Raw genomic sequence first — 20,563 nt, 5'->3', positions numbered from 1 at the left:
CGGAAGCTCTCCCACTTAGTGCAGATCTGGGGCCCGGCGGTTTTTACTTCCATGAGTGTTTTAGGGCTTTGCTGGCTCTGGTTGTCTCAGTCTGGCGGTAGCCGGGTTATTTGGGACACCTCTCCATGGTTGGATACGGGACATTGAAACCAGGCACTGAACTCCCGACCGTTCGCTTTCCTCTCCACCTGGAAGCCGTACTCGGCTTGTATGAAGAGCCCTCCTCCTGGGGTGTCCAGCACCCTGGAGTAAATGAAGAGGTTTTCCCTGCTGCCGACAGAGTTGCTTCTCAGGATCTTTCGGCTTGGTTCTTGCCCTCCTCCTCAACCAGTGGTGCATGATGTTAAATCTTTCCGCTCTTAAACAAAATCCAGGCATGCAAGTGCCATCTAAAGCCTTCGTGGTACAAAGTGGCCAAGGGAATGGGCCTTCACTTCGTAGAGCCTTTGCTAAGGACCTTCTGAAATCTCCTTTTACTTTCATGAAAAATAGTTTTCTGCCTTTTCCAAATCCCTGACCCCCAATGCTTGTATTTCATTACATTGGAAATACTTGCAGTGAAACATGAAAGTCGAAGATTTAAAGATTTATCTTTAAATCTTTGAGAAGCGTTATGTGGTCCTCTTGTCACACTGCTTTATTACTTAAGACCTTCAATAGATTTTACACAGTCATCTTTTATTTTTCTGCAACTTCATGTAAAAAATCTAATAATGTGCAGACTGGACACTCTTTATATATCTTGGCAGCATCTATTCTTTCCCTGTCTTTCAGTTCTCCTTTGGTGCTTGTCAGATTTTGTAGACAGATGGCATAGATCATTTGGAAATGCTTGTTTTTAAGTATTTCTAGTGTTGTAATGATAGATAATTTAATATTCCAACTGCTACTACCTATTAAATGTATTGATATTACAGTGTAGTTCTGTATTCTCAGCATAGATGATGGGAAGAAGCTACTATTTATTAGGTGGCATTTTATGCATTCTAGATTATGTTTGTATTGGAAAAGAGATGGTGAAACCCAGACAAATGTGACCAATTCGTGTAAGTGTGAAATGACTAAAGTAGAAATCTTTCATGTTTTCTTTATATTATATTATTGTAAATCACTAATGGTTTTCTTTTCTTTCTTTTTTTTTTTTTTTTTTTTTTTTTGAGGGATATATACTGCTTGAATACACACAATTAATTCTGTTAGATTCCTGTGGCTCATTTTCCAGAAGAAAAATACACATATAACCAGGTTTTTGAAGTACTTAAATAAATGCTTTGATGCATTTTAACAGGTTATCTATACCTAGTTTACTCAGTTTATTGTTTAATTCACATGCTGCTCTTATTTTTGAGTTAGCAATTTTTTTTTCACAGTTTTCTTTGAAATGAGGTGTCAAGTTTTTTGACAGGTAGAATTATAAAAGTTCGATGTAACATTAGTTCAATGTCCAATAAATTTACTTGTTGACTACATAAAGGTAAAATCTGTTCTTATATTCTTTCTGTTCAGTTCAATTGATTATTTGACTTTTCTCACATTACCAACTTCTTCCTGTGACTTGAATCACTGCTTTTTAGAATCTTGAAGATCAATAAACTTTAAACAAGAAGACCTGAATTGAAGTCTGGGCTCCAACACTTATTGGGAAATGGTTGGCAGGATACCTGTCATTCTTAGCTGGCCTGTATTGTGTTGATAAAAGTACAGCTTACTTATTCTCATAGGTCTGTCACAGAATTTAGTGAGATAGTAAATGTGAAATCATGATATAAGTGAAAATATGATAATACTGTCATTTTACTCAGCTGGAAGTATATCAGTGTAGAATACTATTCCTTTGAGTAACTTTTAAAGTTGATTATTTGTACTGTGTCCTTTTGTTTATCTGAAAATATTATCACACACTTCTGAGACAATCTTTGCCCTACTTTTGAACAATAAATCTAGCCAAGAACGGTTTTATACTCTGACCCATTGATTAAGTCATGTTGGTTAATAAGTAGGTGGCTGGAAGGTGAGTATAGTTTTGCATTTGGAAGTTTAAATCTGATCTTTCTTGGTCATCCTGTATTGTCATGTGAGATTACCAAATACAGAAAAACCTGAAGTTTTTAGTTGCTTATATGTTATTAACTAAAGATTAGAAGTAGTTCCATGTTACTTACATTAAGAAACCTTATTATTTTACTAAAACCAATGTGAACATATAGTTAGATTCTTCACATTTATTAGAGGAGAAAATTAGGGCCTAGAATCAAATAGCAGTTGGCTTGCCTGAGGTCAGTTGGCATAGGTAGTACCAGAACCTGAACTGGATTTAAGATCCTAAATGTTCTTTGTATTCTGCTAAGGTTGTCTCCAAGCATCTTGGTATCACTTGGTAAAATTTCCTGGTTTGCAAGAAAATGTTTTCTTTTGTGCATTAAAGGGTACACACATACACATTAAAAAACTTATATTCCTTTTTAACTGGTAGAGTCTTATAAGTTGTAGGAAAACAAAGCTATTTGGCAAGATTTGCAGTGGAACAGATTAAGGAAAGAAAAAAGTACAGCTTACTTACTCTCATAGAATACTTCAGAATGATTATTCTGATATTACACTTCTTTACTATCAGGTATTGAAATTTCTTTCTGGCAAGTGGAAATACAAGTCTTTATTGAGTGAATGTTATTAATGAGTCACGGAAAGCTGTGTTAATTTGTTCCAGATAAAAAAATTTCCCCATTATGTTTATTATCTGTTATCTGTAGTCATTTCTGTAGCTATTTTGTTGTAGGTAAATAGCCACTGTAAAAGAGTACATTCTTTGTCTTGCTGGGAACTCTGTGTGGTTTATAGTCTTTCTCCTTTCCTACCCTCGTGTCCCTGTGTTTCTCTACCACTTTAGTGTAGAAATGAACTCTAGATTAACAAATCATGACAAATAGGATGAATTGAAGTCATAACTTTGTTGTGTTTGTGTTAGGGGCTGGGGATATAGCTCAGTTGGTAGAGTACTTTCCTCACATACACAAGGCCCTGGGTTCAGTCCCTAGCACCGCCAAAAAAAAAAAGAATGGATTGTTGTGTTTGTGTTAGGTGATAATCTACTTTCACAAAGATATACAAATATTTTTGAGAGTAAACTTTTGGAGGGGTGCTGGGGATTGAACCCAGAGCCTTGTGCTGCTAAGCATGGGCTCTACCACTGAGCCCTAAGAATATACTTTTAAAGAGCATATTGCATCAAGAAACTCCTTTTTTTAGTCTGGGTAAGTAACTTTAGATTAAGTTTGCTGAACTGAAGTTATGTAAACCCTTATATAAAGCTCATTTTAAAACATTTTGTTCTTAGCTGGGTACTGTAGTGCATGCCTGTAATCCCAGCAATTTGGGAGGCTGAGGCAGGAGGACTGAAAATTCAAGGCCAGCCTCAACCTCAGCAATTTAGCAAGGCCTTAAACAATTTAGCAAGACCCGTCTCAAAATAAAACATAAAAAGGGCTGGGGGAATGTGGCTCGGTAGTTAAGCAACCCTGGGTTTAATTCCTGGTACCAAAAAAGTAAATAAAACATTATGTTTCTTAAAAATTTGAACAAGGAATATTTTCTGTGTCATATAAGAGATCATATTTAAAGTTTTAGGCATATTTAAATTAAGCAAGGGCAATCCATTGAGTAATCCTATCCCAGCTAGTCCACTTAATGCTTATGTTTCTTTTTTTTTTTTTTCCAGTAGATAATTAAAATGTCTTCTTTTATTCTTGGGATTCTTTCCCTAAAACTTTGATCTTCATAGATGATTTGGAAGGATTCCACAGGTGCTGTTAAGAACTAGGAAGATAAAACCTTGGTTCAAATTCCAGCTCTATTACTGTGTGACTCCTGAGCTGGTTACTTAACCTCTTTCTATCTCAGTACCTTTATTGTTAGGGTTAAATGAATCAATTTAAGTAAAGTATCTAATACATAGTTAAACATAATTATGATCATTGTCTTCATGTGACCCACTGAGCTGTTGCTAAGAACTCTTTCCCAACCCTATTTTGATAGCATATCTTTATGATGCTGCTTACTTATCCTTTGCTCATTATTAATGAACTTTCAGTAAATAGAGTATACATTTCATTTCATGAATATTTTACAACATATGTGAGATTCTTAACCAAAGGAGGCATTCTTGTAGCCATTCTCTTAACTTTTTTTTTTTAATTATCATTGACAGTTGACATTCTCTTTGTAAGCTGTAACAGAATTTGGCAATTGAAACCAATTCTTTGATATTTAATGATATCTTCTAGCACTTTCTTTGCATGGAAAGATCATTTTTTCCAGTGACATCTATTGCCTTATCTGTTCATTCACCCTTGCAATGAAGGAACATCTTGTATCCTAGGGCTTATACCAGGTTCTGGAGAAAACAATAGGAAATAAGAAATGTTATGAAGGAAACAAATAAGGTTTTGAGAGAGAGTTAACAATGTGGCTGTGTGCCTCTTTGGGGCTGGAGCACAAACAGACTTGGAATACAGTGACATGAGATAAGAAAGATATGCAGAGGCTAGGTCATGTCGAACTTTGCAGGTATTGGGAATGAGTTTGCATTTGATTTTGAGTGCAGTGGTAAATCATTCTACAGTTTTAAGTAGAGGAGTAATATGTTTCATAAGAACTTCTGCTCATGTGTGGAGGATGACTTGAAAGAGACAAGAATAGAAATGGAGAGAGAAATTAGGAGTGTACCAAAGTAATCCAAGTGGGAGATGAAAATGTCCTGGACTAGAGAGGTGCCAAAGAAGATGGAGAACAGGGTGTGGATACTAAATATATTTGAAATAGAACTTAGTCCTGGATTAAATGAATGGTGAGGAAAAGAGAAGAGTCAAGAATGACTAAGCTTCTGGATTTAGTAACTGGGTGGGTGTTTGTGCCAGGTACTGGGAGAGAGAAAATTTGAGGAGAACCATGTTTGTTTGCTTGTTTGTTATAAGAAGGTGTGTAGGTATGGGGAAGACAGGATATGTTAAATTTGAGATACTTGGGAATCATTCTAATGGTACTATTTTTTTTTTTTTTTTTAATGGTGCTGGGGATTAACCCAGGGTCTTGTGTATGTGAGGCAAGCACTTTACCAACTGAGTTATATCCCCAGCTCCTCTATTATATACATAAATATCTACATAAATCTACAAATCAGAACCAGAAATACAAACTCAGGATGATATTTTAAACTGGAAACTGGATGAGTCACTTGCGGGGAGATAGGGAAAAGGAGAAGGCCCCAGTCAGGTAAAGGAAAAGGATCTGAACACAAAAAAACTAATAAAGTGGTTACATCTAGTAGGAAGAGTACTGTAAGAGACAGAGGGGAGCAGGATTTTTTTTCCTAAGCTCATGAAAGTTTATATTTGGAATTCTTTTAAGAAATGGTCAGCTTTGTCAACTGCTGCTTTCTGCGCTAAATGAGGATAAAATAAAGTTGAGTAAAGTCAAATCGGTTCATCTGGCAAACCATTTCTTCACTCATTGTTAAGTAGAGATCCTTGCAGAAATTTTCAGGATTCCCTTTAGGCAAAAGAATATCCAAGGTTTCCATGCCCTTCATAAATTCTTAAGATCTTTTATAGGAATTATAGTACAGTCATCCATTGATACTCACAGGGATTGGTTCCAGGATCCCCTCAGATACCCAGATGTATGGATGCATACAACCCATTGCATATCCTCCTATATAGTTTAAATAATTCCTAATACCTAATACAGTGTGTTATATGAATAGTTGTTAACCTGTGTTTTTTAGGGGATAATGCAAGAGAAAAAGTCTGTTCATATTCAGTACAGATGCAGGGTTTTTGTACTGGGGATTGAACTTGGGGGTACTCAAACACTGGGCCACATCCCCAGCCCTTTGTTTGTATTTTAATTAGAAGCAGGGTCTTACTGAGTTGCTTAGCACCTCATTTTTACTTTTCATGCCTGTTATATAATGTCATACTTTTGCTGAGTCTGGCTTTGAACTCGCGATCCTCCTGCTTCAGCCTCTCCAGCTGCAGGGATTACAGGTGTGTGCCACCACACCTGGCAGGATATTTTTAGTCATCAAATGGTTGATGATACAGAACTTGTGGAATAGTAGGACTGATTGTACTGGCTCCACTGGGGCAGAGCAGTGTTCTTCTTCAGTCCTTACGTAATCAGAAAGGGGTGTGGGGTCTCTGTAAGATAGGTTTCTATTTTCTATGATTCAATTAATAAAACTTTGTTTAAAAATTATATGTGGGGGCTAGAGATATAGCTCAGTGGTGGAATGCTCACCTAGTATGTACAATGTTGTGGGTTCAATCCCTAATACTGCCACAAAAAAAAAAAAAAGATTATATTCCATTCAAATATAAATATATATGTATTCCAAAATTATTTGTATTGCCTTTGAACTTTATTGTATAAGAAATTTTTATGGATTTTTTTTGTTTACAAAAATGACATCTTACTAAAATTGAAATCAATCTTGTATCTCTGCAAAACCCTAATTTTTAAATATTTAAGTTCATTAGTAACTTGAATAATTAAGGGCAAATGAAACATACTAGGCATACTCTTACCTCAAAGTCTTTGCACTTCTTTTTCTACAGTGCTTTTCCCTATACTTTTCATGCCTGTTATATAATGTCAAATTCTCAAAGAGAAAGCTTTTCTGTCTAGTCTGTTGAAGATTACTATACAAACATACATACACACACGCACACACATTCATACACACACACGCACACACAGTCATACACACACATTTAGCAACTTTATTTTTTACTGTAGCACTAATCACTATCTGTTTGAATATTTTTGATTTCTGCTGTGTCTCTAGCTCTTCCAAGTATGCCTAACATATAATATGCACTGAGTAAAAATTGCTAAAAGAGTAAACAAAAAATTTTAACTGCTGAATAGTATTTCATTATGGTATGTAGCCATAATTTATTTCTTCTCTTGACAATAAACATTTGGGTGGTTTCTAACTTTTGCTGTTGTTACTTTCTTTTTTTTTTTTTGGTACCAGGGATTGAACTCAGGGGCTTTCAACCACTGAGCCACATCCCCAGCCCTTTTTTGTATTTTATTTAGAGAGAGTCTCACTGAGTTACCTAGTGCCTTGCTTTTGCTGAGGCTGGCTTTGAACTCGAGATCCGCTCCTGCCTCAGCCCCCCAAGCCACTGGTTTTATAAGCTGTTGTTACTTTCAACTGTTCCGTCCTAAAGGCTGTGGCACTCTGGGCCTTCCGTAAAAGAGGCCGACTTGAGAACTCTGAAATTCTTTTAGGCTCACTTTCCCATTGTCTTGATTAATAGCACCTGGCTTCCTTTACCCTTACAAGTCTTCTTATCAAAAGTTTGCTTGGCCAGTGCAAGGTAATCCCAATTTGGGAGGCTAAGGCTGGAGCCAAGTTCAAGACCCATCTAAATTTAGTGAGGCGCTAAGCAATAAAAAGGACTGGGAATGTAACTTGGTTGTAAAGCTCCTCTGGGTTCAAACCCCAGTACACTCAACCCCCCCCCCACACACACACACACACAAAATGTTTGGCCACACTCTTTGTTTTATCTCTAAATTTTTTTTTTTTAACATTTATTTTTTAGTTGTAGTTGGATACAATACCTTTGTATTATTTATTTTTACATGGTGCTGAGGATCTAACCCAGGCCTTACATGTGCTAGGTGAGTGCTCTACCTCTGAGCCACAATCCCAGCCCCTTTAAATATGTTTTTTATTATTTTTTCTTCTTTTGGTATTGGGGATTGAACCCAGGGACATTTAACCACTGAACCACATCCCCAGCCCTTTTGAGACAGAGTCTTACTAAGTTGCTTAGGGCCTTGCTGGGTTGCTTTGGACCCGCAGTCTTCCTGCCTTAGCCTCCTGAGCTGTTGGAATTATAGTCGTGCACCTCCGCATCCAGCTCCCTATTTCTGACATCTTGTTTCTCATTTTCATCTGAGACTTCATCAGAATGGCCTTCACTGTCCAGCTATTCAAAGCCACTTTGGTGATTTCTGAGAAGAATCAGACTTTCTCTATAGCTCTTCTCTTCTGAGCCCTTACCAGAGTCACCCTTAATGTACTGTTCATCACAATCTCTGCTTTTATTTCTTTTTTCCTTTGGTACTGGTGATTGAACCCAGGGCCTACCACATACCAGGGAAGTGCTCTACCACTGAGCCATATTCCCAGCCCTTTTTTTGTGGGTGAGATAGCTTGTCATTAAGTTGCTCAGGCTGGCCTTGAACTTGTGATCTTCCTGTCTCAGCCTTGGAAGTATGGATGACGTGCATGTACGACCACACCTGTCCACAATGCAGACTTTTTCTAGTGTTCACTTCAAAACTGTTCCTGTGTCTACCAGTTACCTAGTTCAAAAGCCACTTCTGCATTTTTAGGTATTTGTCATAGCAATTTATAAGTCAGTTTTACTGGATAATTTATAAAAAACAGAAATTTGTTTTTCACAGTTCTGAATACTGGGAAGTCCCAGATCTAGTTACTGACCTCTGTTTCCAAGACAAAAATGTGAACATTGTACTGTCAGGAAGGGAGGAATGCTGTGGCATTAACATGGCAGAAGGGCAAAAGTGGGTGGAATTTCTTCCATCAGACACCTTTATAAGAGCACAAAACCCATTTCACAAGGGAGGAACCCTCATGGCCTAATTACCTCTTAAAACCCCACCTCTTAATACATTCATATTGGCAGCACTTGAATTTTGAAGGAGTCTTATTAAAACCATACCAGTTATATAACTGGGAATAGACTTATTAGCATAGAGTGTGTGCCGGTATTTGGCTTTATGGGTTGTTTCCTTAACTTTGGTATTTTCAATCATATTTCCTACTTTTTGCCAAAGGAATATATGTAAAAATGATGTGGTAGATTGTAAAATTGAATGGTGGACTGCAGGATGGCCACAAATTCTTCATGTATTGTTTACATACCTGTTTTCAATGTGATTTTGTTTCTAGTGTCTATTTCTCTATCTGTTGAGTCTGTACTTTGTTACTTGCTTTGGCCAGTGCAGCATTGGCAAGAATGACACAGACACAGGCTCGAAAAACATGTGCTTGACCTCTCTTATTGCTCTTTAGAGTGTTGAGCCCATATATAAAAAAAGCCCCAACTAACCAACTGGAAGAGAGGGGACCATGGAAAGCAATCCCAGCTGAGCGAGGTTTGTCAGCTCAAAAGCCAAGCTTGTCCAGACTAGAACCATCTAGCCCAACCCTCTGGGTCATGATAAATATATATATTTTTTAAGTCACTAAGCCTTAAGACTAAGATGTTATACACTATTGGTACAAATTAATCTCATTGTGATTTTATGTGTGTATGTGCTGGGAATTGAACCCAGGGCCTCACACATGCTGGGCAAGTGCTATACTGCTGCGCCACCTCCTCAGCTCCTCATTGTGATCTTGATTTATATTATTTGATTGTCAATGAGGGCAGGTTAGATATCTTAATTATTAGCCATACAGATTTCCTCCCCTATGAAATGCTTCTTGAAGCTGGGCAATGGATTATACACACCTGTAATCCCAGCCACTCAGAAGAGTGAGGCAGGACAATAGCAAGTTTGAGGCCAGCCTAGACAATTTAGAAAAACTGTCTGAAAATAAAAAGGTCACACACACACACCTCTATGTCATTTGCCTATTTTAGTTTTATAGTTATTTGTCTTTTCTTAACATTATTGATTATATAATCTGTTTTTTACTTATCTTTTATCAGTAATATATTTCTCTGGTTTATCTTTTCATTTACTTAGGATACTTATGAGGAATTTTAAGTTTTAATTTCAGAGTTTTCCAATTGATCAGTCTTTTCATTTATGGATAATTTTTTGGTGAGTTTGAAGAAATCTTTTTCTATCCTAAGACAGAAAGTTATTTATTTATTTTCCTACAAATTTTGCTTTAAACTTTTAGTAAATCCTTCACGTATATGAAATTAACTTTTTTTGCATGGTTCAAGTAGGGAATTCAAATTTTCTTACTTGAATAACTCATTTTTCTATATAATTTATCAAATAGTCTCTTTTATACCAACTGATCTATCTTGCCATGTCTGTAATATAGAGTTCAGGAACCTTTTTGTAGGCTCTCTTTTCTGATTCTTGGTCAGTTTGTTCTTCTGTATGCTGACACAACACACCCTTCCTTTATTATTATTGCATTGTGTGTATATATTTAAATGCTTTGTCTAAATATACAAATATTTTCTCTTGTGGTATGGCTTACCTTTTTAATTATTTTTTTAAAACACTGTATTTCAGAAGGTAAAAGTTTTTAGTTTGGATAAGGTTCAGCTTATCAATTATTTTCTTTTATGTTCATGTGTTTTATATCCTAAGAAATTTTTGTGTACTCCAAGGTTGCAAAGATTTTCCTCCTGTTTTTCTAGAGTCATTATAGTTTTAGTTTGTACCTCTAGGTGTATAATCCCTTTCAAAATAATTATTGTATATAACAAGAAATAAGGAAGGGCCAGTGTTTGTTTTCTAAATAAGACTGGTCAGTTACCGTATAAATTCCCTTGTACTTTTGTTGAAATTAGTTGGTCCTATATATATGGGTCTGTTTCTCTATTTTCTCTTCTGTTCCATTGATCTATGTCCATCTTTTTACCAAAACCACACTGTCGTGATTACTGTAACTTTATAGCAAGACTTGAAAGCATTTAATACAAATCCTCCAACTTTGTTCCTTATCCAAATTATCTTGGCTGGTCTAAGTTTTTGCATTTTTATATATAAATTTGAACTTATATTTTATTTGAAAGTCTAATCAAGGACATGAAGTGACATACCCAACATTCTTACAATCTCCCAATTCTGGTTATTTCCACTATCCTAGTTCTTGACCTTACTCTTATTTCTCTCTTTTGGTGAAAACTGCATTGGTTATGAAAAACTGCCTGAGCATTTAGAAGTGGATTTAAGAATAAATGACAAACAGGATTTTCAACATGTAATTTTACAAGATGTATGTTTTCTTCATAAAAATAAAATCATGTATTAAAAGAAAAGACAATAAAATGGTATTTTTACATATTGGAATTGAGATGAAGAAACCTTCTCTAAAACTTATCTTCTTTCAAAAAAAGAGATCCTAAAGTTTTTCAGGTTGTGTTTTTTTTTTTTTTTAATTGGAATTTTTTTACTTGAAATTTCACTTAATTACAAATTGGGTATATAGTTCAGTGGTAGACCATCTGTTAGTGATTAAACCCAGGCCCTGGGTTTAATCACTAATACCAGAAAACAAACAAACAAAAAACCCTACGTATTTGATCTGGAACAGTAGTCTTTTTAACGATTAGAAGCTTGTGATAAGTTGAATGTACTTTACACTTGACTAAATTAAATTGAGGAAAAGCTTAGGCCAAAAATATGTAACCTCCTAACCTGCAGACCCAGTTTTGGAAGATTTGTGGAGATTTTGAATCCTTGAAATTGTACCCTAATTTGAGGCTTTAATTTGTCTTAATTCGTAAAGATTTTAAAAAGTTCAAAAAGATTCAAGGAGTTTTTTCATACATTCCCATTCAAATCATCATGAATGCTCAGAAAATTCATTCTTTAACTGGTAAAATCATGTGATAGATACTGTTTTCTGGCTCAGAGTCATATGATCTGATAGCCACTCTGATATTGTGCATTGTGTTTGTGCAATGTGAGGCTGCCTAAAGCCTCATTGGTCAAGATATATTATATAGATTGCTTATTTAGTTTTTAAAAGTAAATTACAATCTTAATATTAATTGTTTTCAGGAAGTTTGGAGCTCTTTTGGAGTAGCAGACTGTACTAAATAAAGGTTACTGAAAAGTGTCATACTTAAGTTGGCTGTCCTTGTATGTCTTGTATGAAAAACAGTGTTATCATTAAGAAATCTGGCTTAATATTTTTATGAGAAAATAGAATCCATTTGAATAAATTATTTTCTTAAAAGGAGGGATATTCAGTTTATTTTTGAATGATATTGCCAAAAAAAATGAGAATCAATGGTTTCACTGCTCTTACTTCCTTTTCCTTTCACCTGTTTAACTCTTCCAACAACTGTTAAATTACTCAGGTAGTTGCTATTATTGTGTCATATGTAAATGTTTGTGTTTTGCTTTGGGGAACTGAGTAATTTAGCTTCACATTGTTTTTTCATTACAAGTATGGCTAATGTTTAAAATGAATGGAGTATTATAGTCTTAGCACTGAATGTACAGCCTACAAAGAACCTTTGTGAGATGATTTTAGCAGTGCTTTCTAAGCATTTCTGCCAGAAACAAATAAAAATACCACATATTTTAATATTAATCTTTTATTTTAAATGCTTCAGCTCCTTTTAAAATCTGCTAGGTACAGCCTTTTGAAAAAGTATTTCTTGTGACTAGATCTGTGTTCTCGATGAAAATTATTTGATATTTGTGTTATACTTCTGCACTATTTGTTTTCGCATCTACAAATAATTACAAATAATGTACAGTTTATTTTAACAGCCTATTCTTACAAACCATACATGTACTCTCACAGCAAAGTAGGCTCCATTGAAAATTGAGAATAAATGTTAGGGGCTGGGATTGTGGCTCAGTGGTAGAGCGCTTGCCTAGCATATGAGAGGCACTCGGTTCGATCCTCAGCACCACATAAACATAAATAAAGAAAATAAAAAATTGTGTCCATCTACAACTAAAAAAAAAGTTTTAAAAATTATATGTTAAATTCCCGTTTGAGTATATTTCATTCTTTTAAACAGACTAGGAATACTTTGGATTTTTCTCCCATATCTAGGAATCTGACCTTTCATGAAAAACTCCCAAAATCAATGCTATTATGTCATTGAATTGTGAAAAGCAGCTCTTCTTAAAAATGATGCTTTTAACTTACCCTAACTATGTAGAGTAGAACCCTTTTACCCCATAGTAATAATTAACAGATTGTCCTTTTGATACATTTCAAAATGTTTAGATGAATGAAAAATAATTCATTTTTATTATCCAATATAACAAACTAAGATTTTTCTGATTTTGTGGCTGCATAGGTTGTGGGAACCAGTTATGAAGACTCTTGTATATTATAGAACTTCAGAGAGCAAGCGTCTAGGGATGGGGATATAACTCAGCTGGTAGAGTTCTTGCCTCACATAAATAAGGCCCTGGGTTCAATCCCCAGCACCACAAAAAAAAAAAAAAAAAAAAGGAAAAAAAAAGAAAGCAAGTGCATATCAGTGAACACTCAGAGTAGTATTTGTATGATTATTTTGGGGCATTTGTGACAGTCATAAACTAGGCATGAAAAAACGAACACTAAATGCCTGCCAGGCACTATGTGAGGCACTTATATGTTATTTCTCTTGAAGTTGAGAAGCCAAATTACTGACAGTCTCAAAGTAAAACAAAAATACTTAAGGATGACATGAAAATTGTCAAGGAAATAATATGCAAATATGCTGAAATGTAAAAACTTGAATTACTTACCCAAGGAGACATGACTACTAAGTGGTGGTGGTGGTAGAATTTTTCTAATCAGATTCATAAACCACATACCAGCTTACTAATATTGCAAAGAGAAGCATTCTGTAGATTGATCTTGTCCATTTCAAAATTCTCAGAAAAATTATTATTATTATTATTATTAGTATTAGTATTGGAAATTGAACCAAGTGGTCTTCTACCACTGAGCCATATCCCCAGTCTTTTTTATTTTTTTATTTTGAGACAGGGTCTCGCTAAGTTGCTTAGGTCCTCACTAAGTTCCTGAGGCTGGCTTTGAACTTGTGATCCTCCTGCCTCAGCCTCCTTAGTAGCTGGGATTACAGGCGTGCCCCACCACACCCAGCCTAAAAATAATCTTAAATTTAGTTTTGGGGGAGAATATTGTGCCCAGTGTCAGCAATAGTTTTCACTATAATTAAGACCACTTGGTATCTGGACCCTGCCTCTAGATTTATCACTAATTTATCTTGTGACATTATCAAAGTCACTTTACCTCTGGGAGTTTATCTGTGAATTATAAAGATAAGATAGATTTGAGTATTCCTTAAGATCCCTCCTATGATTCTGATTATTTTTACAAAATAATCAAAAAGCACTGTCCTTAATAAAGCCCTGTCATGTGGAACGTCATCTTGCTTTTGAAAGAAGAGAATTTTATTTCTCCCCATTTCCTCTCTAGCAAATTTACTTTCTATTTTTGTTTATGCCTATTCTGGACATTTCATATAAGTGGGAATCATAACTTGTTATATTTTGTAACTGAATTTGTTCATGTAGTGTACTGTTTTCAAAATTCATCATTGCTGTAGCATGTGTTAGTACTCAATTTCTCTTTATGGCTAAATAATATTTCACTTTTTGAATATACCAAATTTTCTCTGTGTATTCATCAGTTGAATGGGGGAATTCAGTTCCCAATATAGAGTATTTAAGACTGACAGAATAATGACATAATTATAACAGAACTTAAACAGCACAGTAAGGAATCTGCACCAAGCTTTGAGGAATTCCAGGAAGTAGAGCAAGAAGAGCTATCAAAGCCAGAGAAATACAAAGATAAACAGGAGAATATTTCAAGGAAAGCATTTCAATAAAATTTTAAGAGGCTCAGTAAGATGTGTCTTTTGTATTTGGCATTGTGGAAGTCATTAGTTGTTTTGTTGAAATAGAAGTCACATTGGGGCTGGGGTTGAGGTTCAGTGGTAGAGTGGTTGCCTAGCAGGCGAGCTAGGTCCTGGGTTCAATCCTCAGGACCACATAAAAATAAATAAATAAAATAGAGATGTAATTTTTTAAAAAAAGTCATATTGCAGTGGATTGGGTAGAGATTTGGTGATGAGGAAGTGGAGACTGTGTATAGGCAACTCTTGAGAACTGTACCATGAAGGACTGAGAAATGGGAAGTATTAGATAATGCTTATCCTCTGGTGAGAATAAAGGAGGAAAGATCAGTGATACAGAGAGAACTATTTATAAAGAGAACTGAGGAGCTAAGTCCCTGAAAACATGAGAGGGGATGATATACAGAATGTATATTGCCACAATGACCTTTGAGACATAGAGGACGCTGCCATAGCTGTAAAGAGAGAAAGAGTGCTAACATGGGTGAAGATATAAATATTTGAGTAGGTTTAGTAGTAAAAGTATTAGAGAATTCTCCTTCTGCTTTTGTGTTTAAAAAAAAAAAAAGCCGTTGGCAACTGAGAGTAAGAAAGGAGAAAATGAGGTAAAATGTTTGCAGATAGAGAACAAGGAGTACAGTAGTTGTGAGAAAACTATCAATTCAAAATTGAAATGTGACATCTCAAATAGTAAGTGGCACTTAAAAGGCACTATAGAATGAATAAGTGAAATTTAAATTGATTGTATAGTTGTATGATTTTTTTTCCTCCAGCTGTGTTTGACTACTCAGACAGATCTACTTGTGAATATAGGTGGTGCCAGCATGGTGGTGCATACCTGTAATCCCAGCTACTAGGGAGGCTGAGGCAGGAGGATCTTAAGTTTGGGGCCAGCTTTGGCAACTTAGTGAGACCCTGTCTCAAAATGAATACAAATAAAAATGGCTAGGGCCATAGTTCAGTGACAGCACCCCTGGGTTCATTTTCCAGTACCAAAGAAGGTGGAGAATGCAGGTGGTTCCAGGAGCACTGCAATTTTGCAGAGTTTTCCTATATGTGTGATCCAGGAAGAGGAGGCAATGGAATTACGTTTTCAAAGGAATTAAAAACAAGAAATAAAGTAAAATCCTTTTGGAAATGGTTAAAATGCAAAAGAAGGCAGGGTGTGCTTTTATTAGCTTAACTGTTTAGAACCCTAGTGGTTCTTTTATTTTTGTTTGTTTGGCTCATAGTTGATTCTAACCATCCTCAGTGGTCAAAAATGAAAAAAATATTTTAATGCCTCCGTACACTTAATTGTTCACTACCCCAGCAGTTTTTTCTTTTGCTTGTTTGACTTCATGTTCTAGTTCTTTCTTTTGGGAATTGCAAAAGTTTTTTAAAATTGTGAGTTTATTTCATTGTGAAGAAGTAGACTGATTAAAGGAAAATAACTTAGTTCCGTAGATTATTTCTTACAAAATTCCAGACTGTTATTTTATGTTTTCTGAAAGAATTTTAGAAAAGGAAATGTCAGTTAGCTGTTCTTTTTTAGTATCTTGTGCAAGAACATATTATTTCCTCAAATAAAAATGCCTGTTAAAATATCTTGAGAACAAAACTTTCAAATAATTGTGCATTGTGCAATACCATTGTTACAAATGTGACCTCAAATGGACCCAAGTTGTTTTGGATAAAACTTTTATCTCTTAAAGATGACACTATGGGAAAGAGTAAATAGGAAGAAATGAGGTCAGTATCAGAGTGTTTTGTGGGATGGTAAGGTTTTAGGATATTTTTTCATACCGCAAACCCTTTTGTGCCATTTTTATCTTTTCGCCCCAAATTAATTACGTTTTACTTATTGTGATGTAGGTGAATGTTGTCTGTTCATCTCCAAAAGATATTATCTACAGGGGTTGGTTGTCTTTCTGACCAGACTCTGTGTCTTTTGAGGACAGGTTCTTCATCTTGCTCATTTATAAGCTCACTTCAGTGCCTATTATAGACTCTAGTAGATTGAACAGCAATGGCATCATGGGTATAGTAGCAGAAGTTGTTTTTCTGGTTTAGGTAGTTACCAGGATTATTGTTTTATATATTTTTTACCCTTTTGATGTATTGGCATTTATAGTTACACATGTGTATACACACAAACATACTATAGTACATTGGTACACGCTATTTTATCCAAATTGTTCAAACTTTTAAAATCCTGTAATTATTTACTTCAGGTTAGTTGAAACCTATGCTTTATTTCTTGGTGTATAATCACTTTTCAGCATTTTGGCTAAGATCAAGTATATTTTTTATATTTATTTGTATATAGAGAAATAAAGGCAGCAAAATAAAGGTATTCATAAATTGATTGCATCTAAAAGAGGAGACCCTCTGTTGCAGTGATGAGTGTATGTTCATTGTTCATTTTTTAGTCTTTCACTTATTTTCCCGTATGAGGCATAAATTTTTAGAAGTATTTATAATTAAATGTTTAGTCAAGGAATAACATAGTAGCAGCTAACAAACCCATTTCTATATCATATTTAGTCAGCTAAATCTAGCATGATACCTAGGTCTTTAGTTATTATTGCTGAATTTAAGGTGTTGGGATGGAGCTCTGTGGTATGGCACTTGCCTAGCATATAGGAGGTCCTGGGTTTGACCCCCTAATACTGGGAGGAGAAATTGCTATATTAGTAGATGAGCAAACAAAGCTACTCAAGTATCTTATTAAGTGATTTCTTGAGTTTCTTTCTTAATAATAACATCCTTCAAACTCATAAATCTGCCCTTGAATTCAGAACTGTCGCTCAATCAGCTTGTATAATAGGAATTTTTGAGCTAGTTGTTCATGAGAATCCTTTTAAGCTTGGAGCTACTATTAAACATAGAGATAATGAGCTGCTGGAGCTGGAGCTCATTGTAGAGCGCTTGCCACGCAAGTGTGAGGCACTGGGTTTGATCCTTAGCACCACATAAAAATAAACAGAATAAAGGCATTCTGTCCATCTACAACTACAAAAAAAAAATTTTAAATATAGAGATAATGCAAGTTTCATACAAAAGTATACCATTCTTTTCCTATGAATATATCTGAAGATTTCAGTAGTTCCTGTTTATGACTTTTTTTTTCTTATATAGTATCATTGAAACAATTCACACACCATACAATCCCTTATTTAAACTGTACATTTTAGGGCATGAGTATGACTCAATGGTCATGAGAATGTCCTAGCATGCATGAGGCCCTGGATTCAGTCCCCAAAATGACAAAGAATTTAATTAATTGATTAAACTGTACAATTTAGTGGTTGATAACATATTTACCACACTCAATTTTAGGACATTTTTACAACCCCAGAAACTCACAACTCATTAGCAGCCACTTCACATCTCTCTCCATGTAATCTTTTTGTTGTGTTCATGCCTATTCTGGACATTTCATGTAAATGGAAATCATAGTGTTGTGTTTTGTTACTGACTTTGTTTACTTAGCATAGTATTCCCAAAGTTCATTATTGCTGTATCATATATTAGTACTTGATTTCTTTTGACAGCTGGATAATGTTTTATTGTTTTGGTGTACCACAATTTTTAAAAAATTTTTTAGTTGTAGATGGGCATAATACCTTTATTTTTTATTTTTACGTGGTTCTGGGGATCGAACCCAGTGCCTCACGCATGCTAGGCAAGCGCTGTACCACTGAGCCACAACCCCGGCCCCAAGTGTACCACATTTTTTTTTTTTAAAGAGAGAGAGAATTTTTTTTTAATATTTATTTTTTAGTTTTCGGCAGACAACATCTTTGTTTGTATGTGGTGCTGAGGATCAAACCCAGCGCTGCGCGCATGCCAGGCAAGCACGCTAAACTGCTTGAGCCACATCCCCAGCCCCTGTACCACATTTTTATGTCCATTAATCAACTGATAATTATTTGGTATTATCCACCTTTTGACTATTCAGAACAATGCTGCTGTGAACATTCATGAACAGTTCGTAGATATAAGTGTTTATGTTACCTGCAAATGGAATCGCTGAGTCATATAGTAATTATTTTTTTACCTTTTGAGGAACTGCTAGAGTGTTTTCCAAAGCAACTTATCGTTTTACATTTCCTCCCATAGTGTAAGGTTCAGAGAGGTTCAGATTTCTCCACATCATCACCAACATTTCTTGTTATCTCCCTTTCTTTCTTTTTTTTTTTTTTAAATATTTTTTAGTTGTTGATGGACCTTTATTTTATTTATTTATATGGTGCTGAAAATTGAACCCAATGCCTCACACATGCTGGGCAAGCACTCTTCCACTGAGCTACAACCCCAGCCCTCCCTTTCTTAATTCTAATAGCAATTCTAATAGATATCAGGATGTATCTCATTGTGTTTTAATTTGCATTTCCTTGTAGATAAAAGTATTAGATATTTTTTAACCATTGGCTTATTTTGGGGGTGAAATATATATTCATATCCTCTATTTTCAGATTGGATTTTTTTATGTTATTGAATTATATGAGTTCATTTTATATTTTCTGTTATTTGTTTGGTTTTTGTAGTGTGGGGGATTGAACCAGGGTCTTGGGTTTGCAAGGCTAGAACTCTTCCACTGTCCTCAGCCTTTTCATTATATATTTTGGATAGAAGCTTATAAAATATATGCTTTGCAAATATTGTCTCCCATTCTGTGCATTGTCTTTACATTTTTGTGATGATGTCCTTTGAAGCACAAAAGGTTAAATTTTGATAATTATTGCCTTTAATAAAAATCTGAACAAGTTTTAAGATTGTGCTAAGGACTTAGCATCATAACCTTTATTGAAATGAGGTGCTCTTTGAATGGAAAGATTTGTTTTATTACACCTGAAGAATGAATGATATAGTCACAGGCAATTTGGTGTTTTGCATAGAATAATTTACATGTTGTATTACAGTGATTTAAAGTAAAAACACACCTATGATATGAAGTATAATAGAACTAGAGTACATTTTACAATCATAAACATAATTTTTTTAATCTTCTGTGCCCATAACAAGTCCAAGATAATTCAGTAAAATTGTTTCCTATATACAACTATCTGTAGTCTTGGATCTATGTGTTAAAATTTGTGATTTGGTGATATAATACATTTTATTGAAGTAATGATAAAAGTACTGTGAAAGATTAAATGCAAGAAAGTAAAAATTATGAAAAGGTAAATTTCAAATAGTATATGACATTAAGAATTAGAAGGATGTAGACATATAATTTATCAATATTTGAAGGTACTAATACTTGATATCCTTATTTGGTGAAAAATCACCTCCAATTTTTTAAAAATATTTTTTAATTATACGTGGACACAGTATCTTATTTTTATGTGGTGCTGAGGATTTAACCCAGTGCCTCACGTGTATGAGGCAAGCACTCTGCCACTGAGCCACAACCCCAGTCTTCACCTCCAAATTTTAATCTGGGAAATCACTGGAATAAGTATTTGGAAAAGACTGAAAACTACAACCTTTTATTATAGCTTATTTTAGGATTTCTATACAAATTGTTTAAAATTTTATAAACCTTGGTTGAAAAGGGTAAATAGCAAATGGGTTATTACTGCCTTGTTATTCCTGTATTCAGTTTTATTCTGTCTTGGGTGCAAAGCAAAAGAATATATCATATTGCTGGATTTTATTTTATTTTTATTAGCTCCTCAAGAGTTACTGATCTATGAAATGGCAGAGAATGGAAAAAATTGTGACCAGAGACGTGTAGCAATGAACAAGGAACAACATAATGGGAATTTCACAGGTATAGTATAGATGATGATAATAATGCCAAACCTGTTAATTGAATACTTAGTGTCTAACTCTTCTCAGAACTTTATATGTATTAACTCAATTCTTAAAATGAACCTGAGAAGTAATTGTTATTCCCTATTTTCCAGAAGAGAAAACTGAGGCACAGAATTGTTAACTAA

General features: G+C 34.8%; 1 protein-coding gene across 3 annotated transcripts in view; it reads left to right on the top strand.

Annotated features, from left to right (window-relative positions):
• The window catches only part of Vmp1 (vacuole membrane protein 1), a 115,343-nt gene that overhangs the window by 215 nt on the left and 94,565 nt on the right, over positions 1 to 20,563 (top strand). For all 3 annotated transcript variants that reach the window (XM_048792206.1, XM_015495385.2, XM_048792211.1), the window contains one exon: positions 20,293 to 20,394. In XM_048792206.1, the coding sequence (XP_048648163.1) occupies positions 20,319 to 20,394 (76 nt within the window). In that variant the 5' untranslated portion in view covers positions 20,293 to 20,318. Of the gene's footprint in view, positions 1 to 20,292; positions 20,395 to 20,563 lie in introns of those variants that run through there.

This window comes from Marmota marmota, unplaced genomic scaffold (genome assembly GCF_001458135.2).
Source record: "Marmota marmota marmota unplaced genomic scaffold, marMar, whole genome shotgun sequence".
NCBI lineage: Eukaryota > Metazoa > Chordata > Mammalia > Rodentia > Sciuridae > Marmota > Marmota marmota.
The sequence above is the reverse complement of the archived record's forward strand: the minus strand, read 5'-3'. Positions and strand labels throughout refer to the sequence as shown.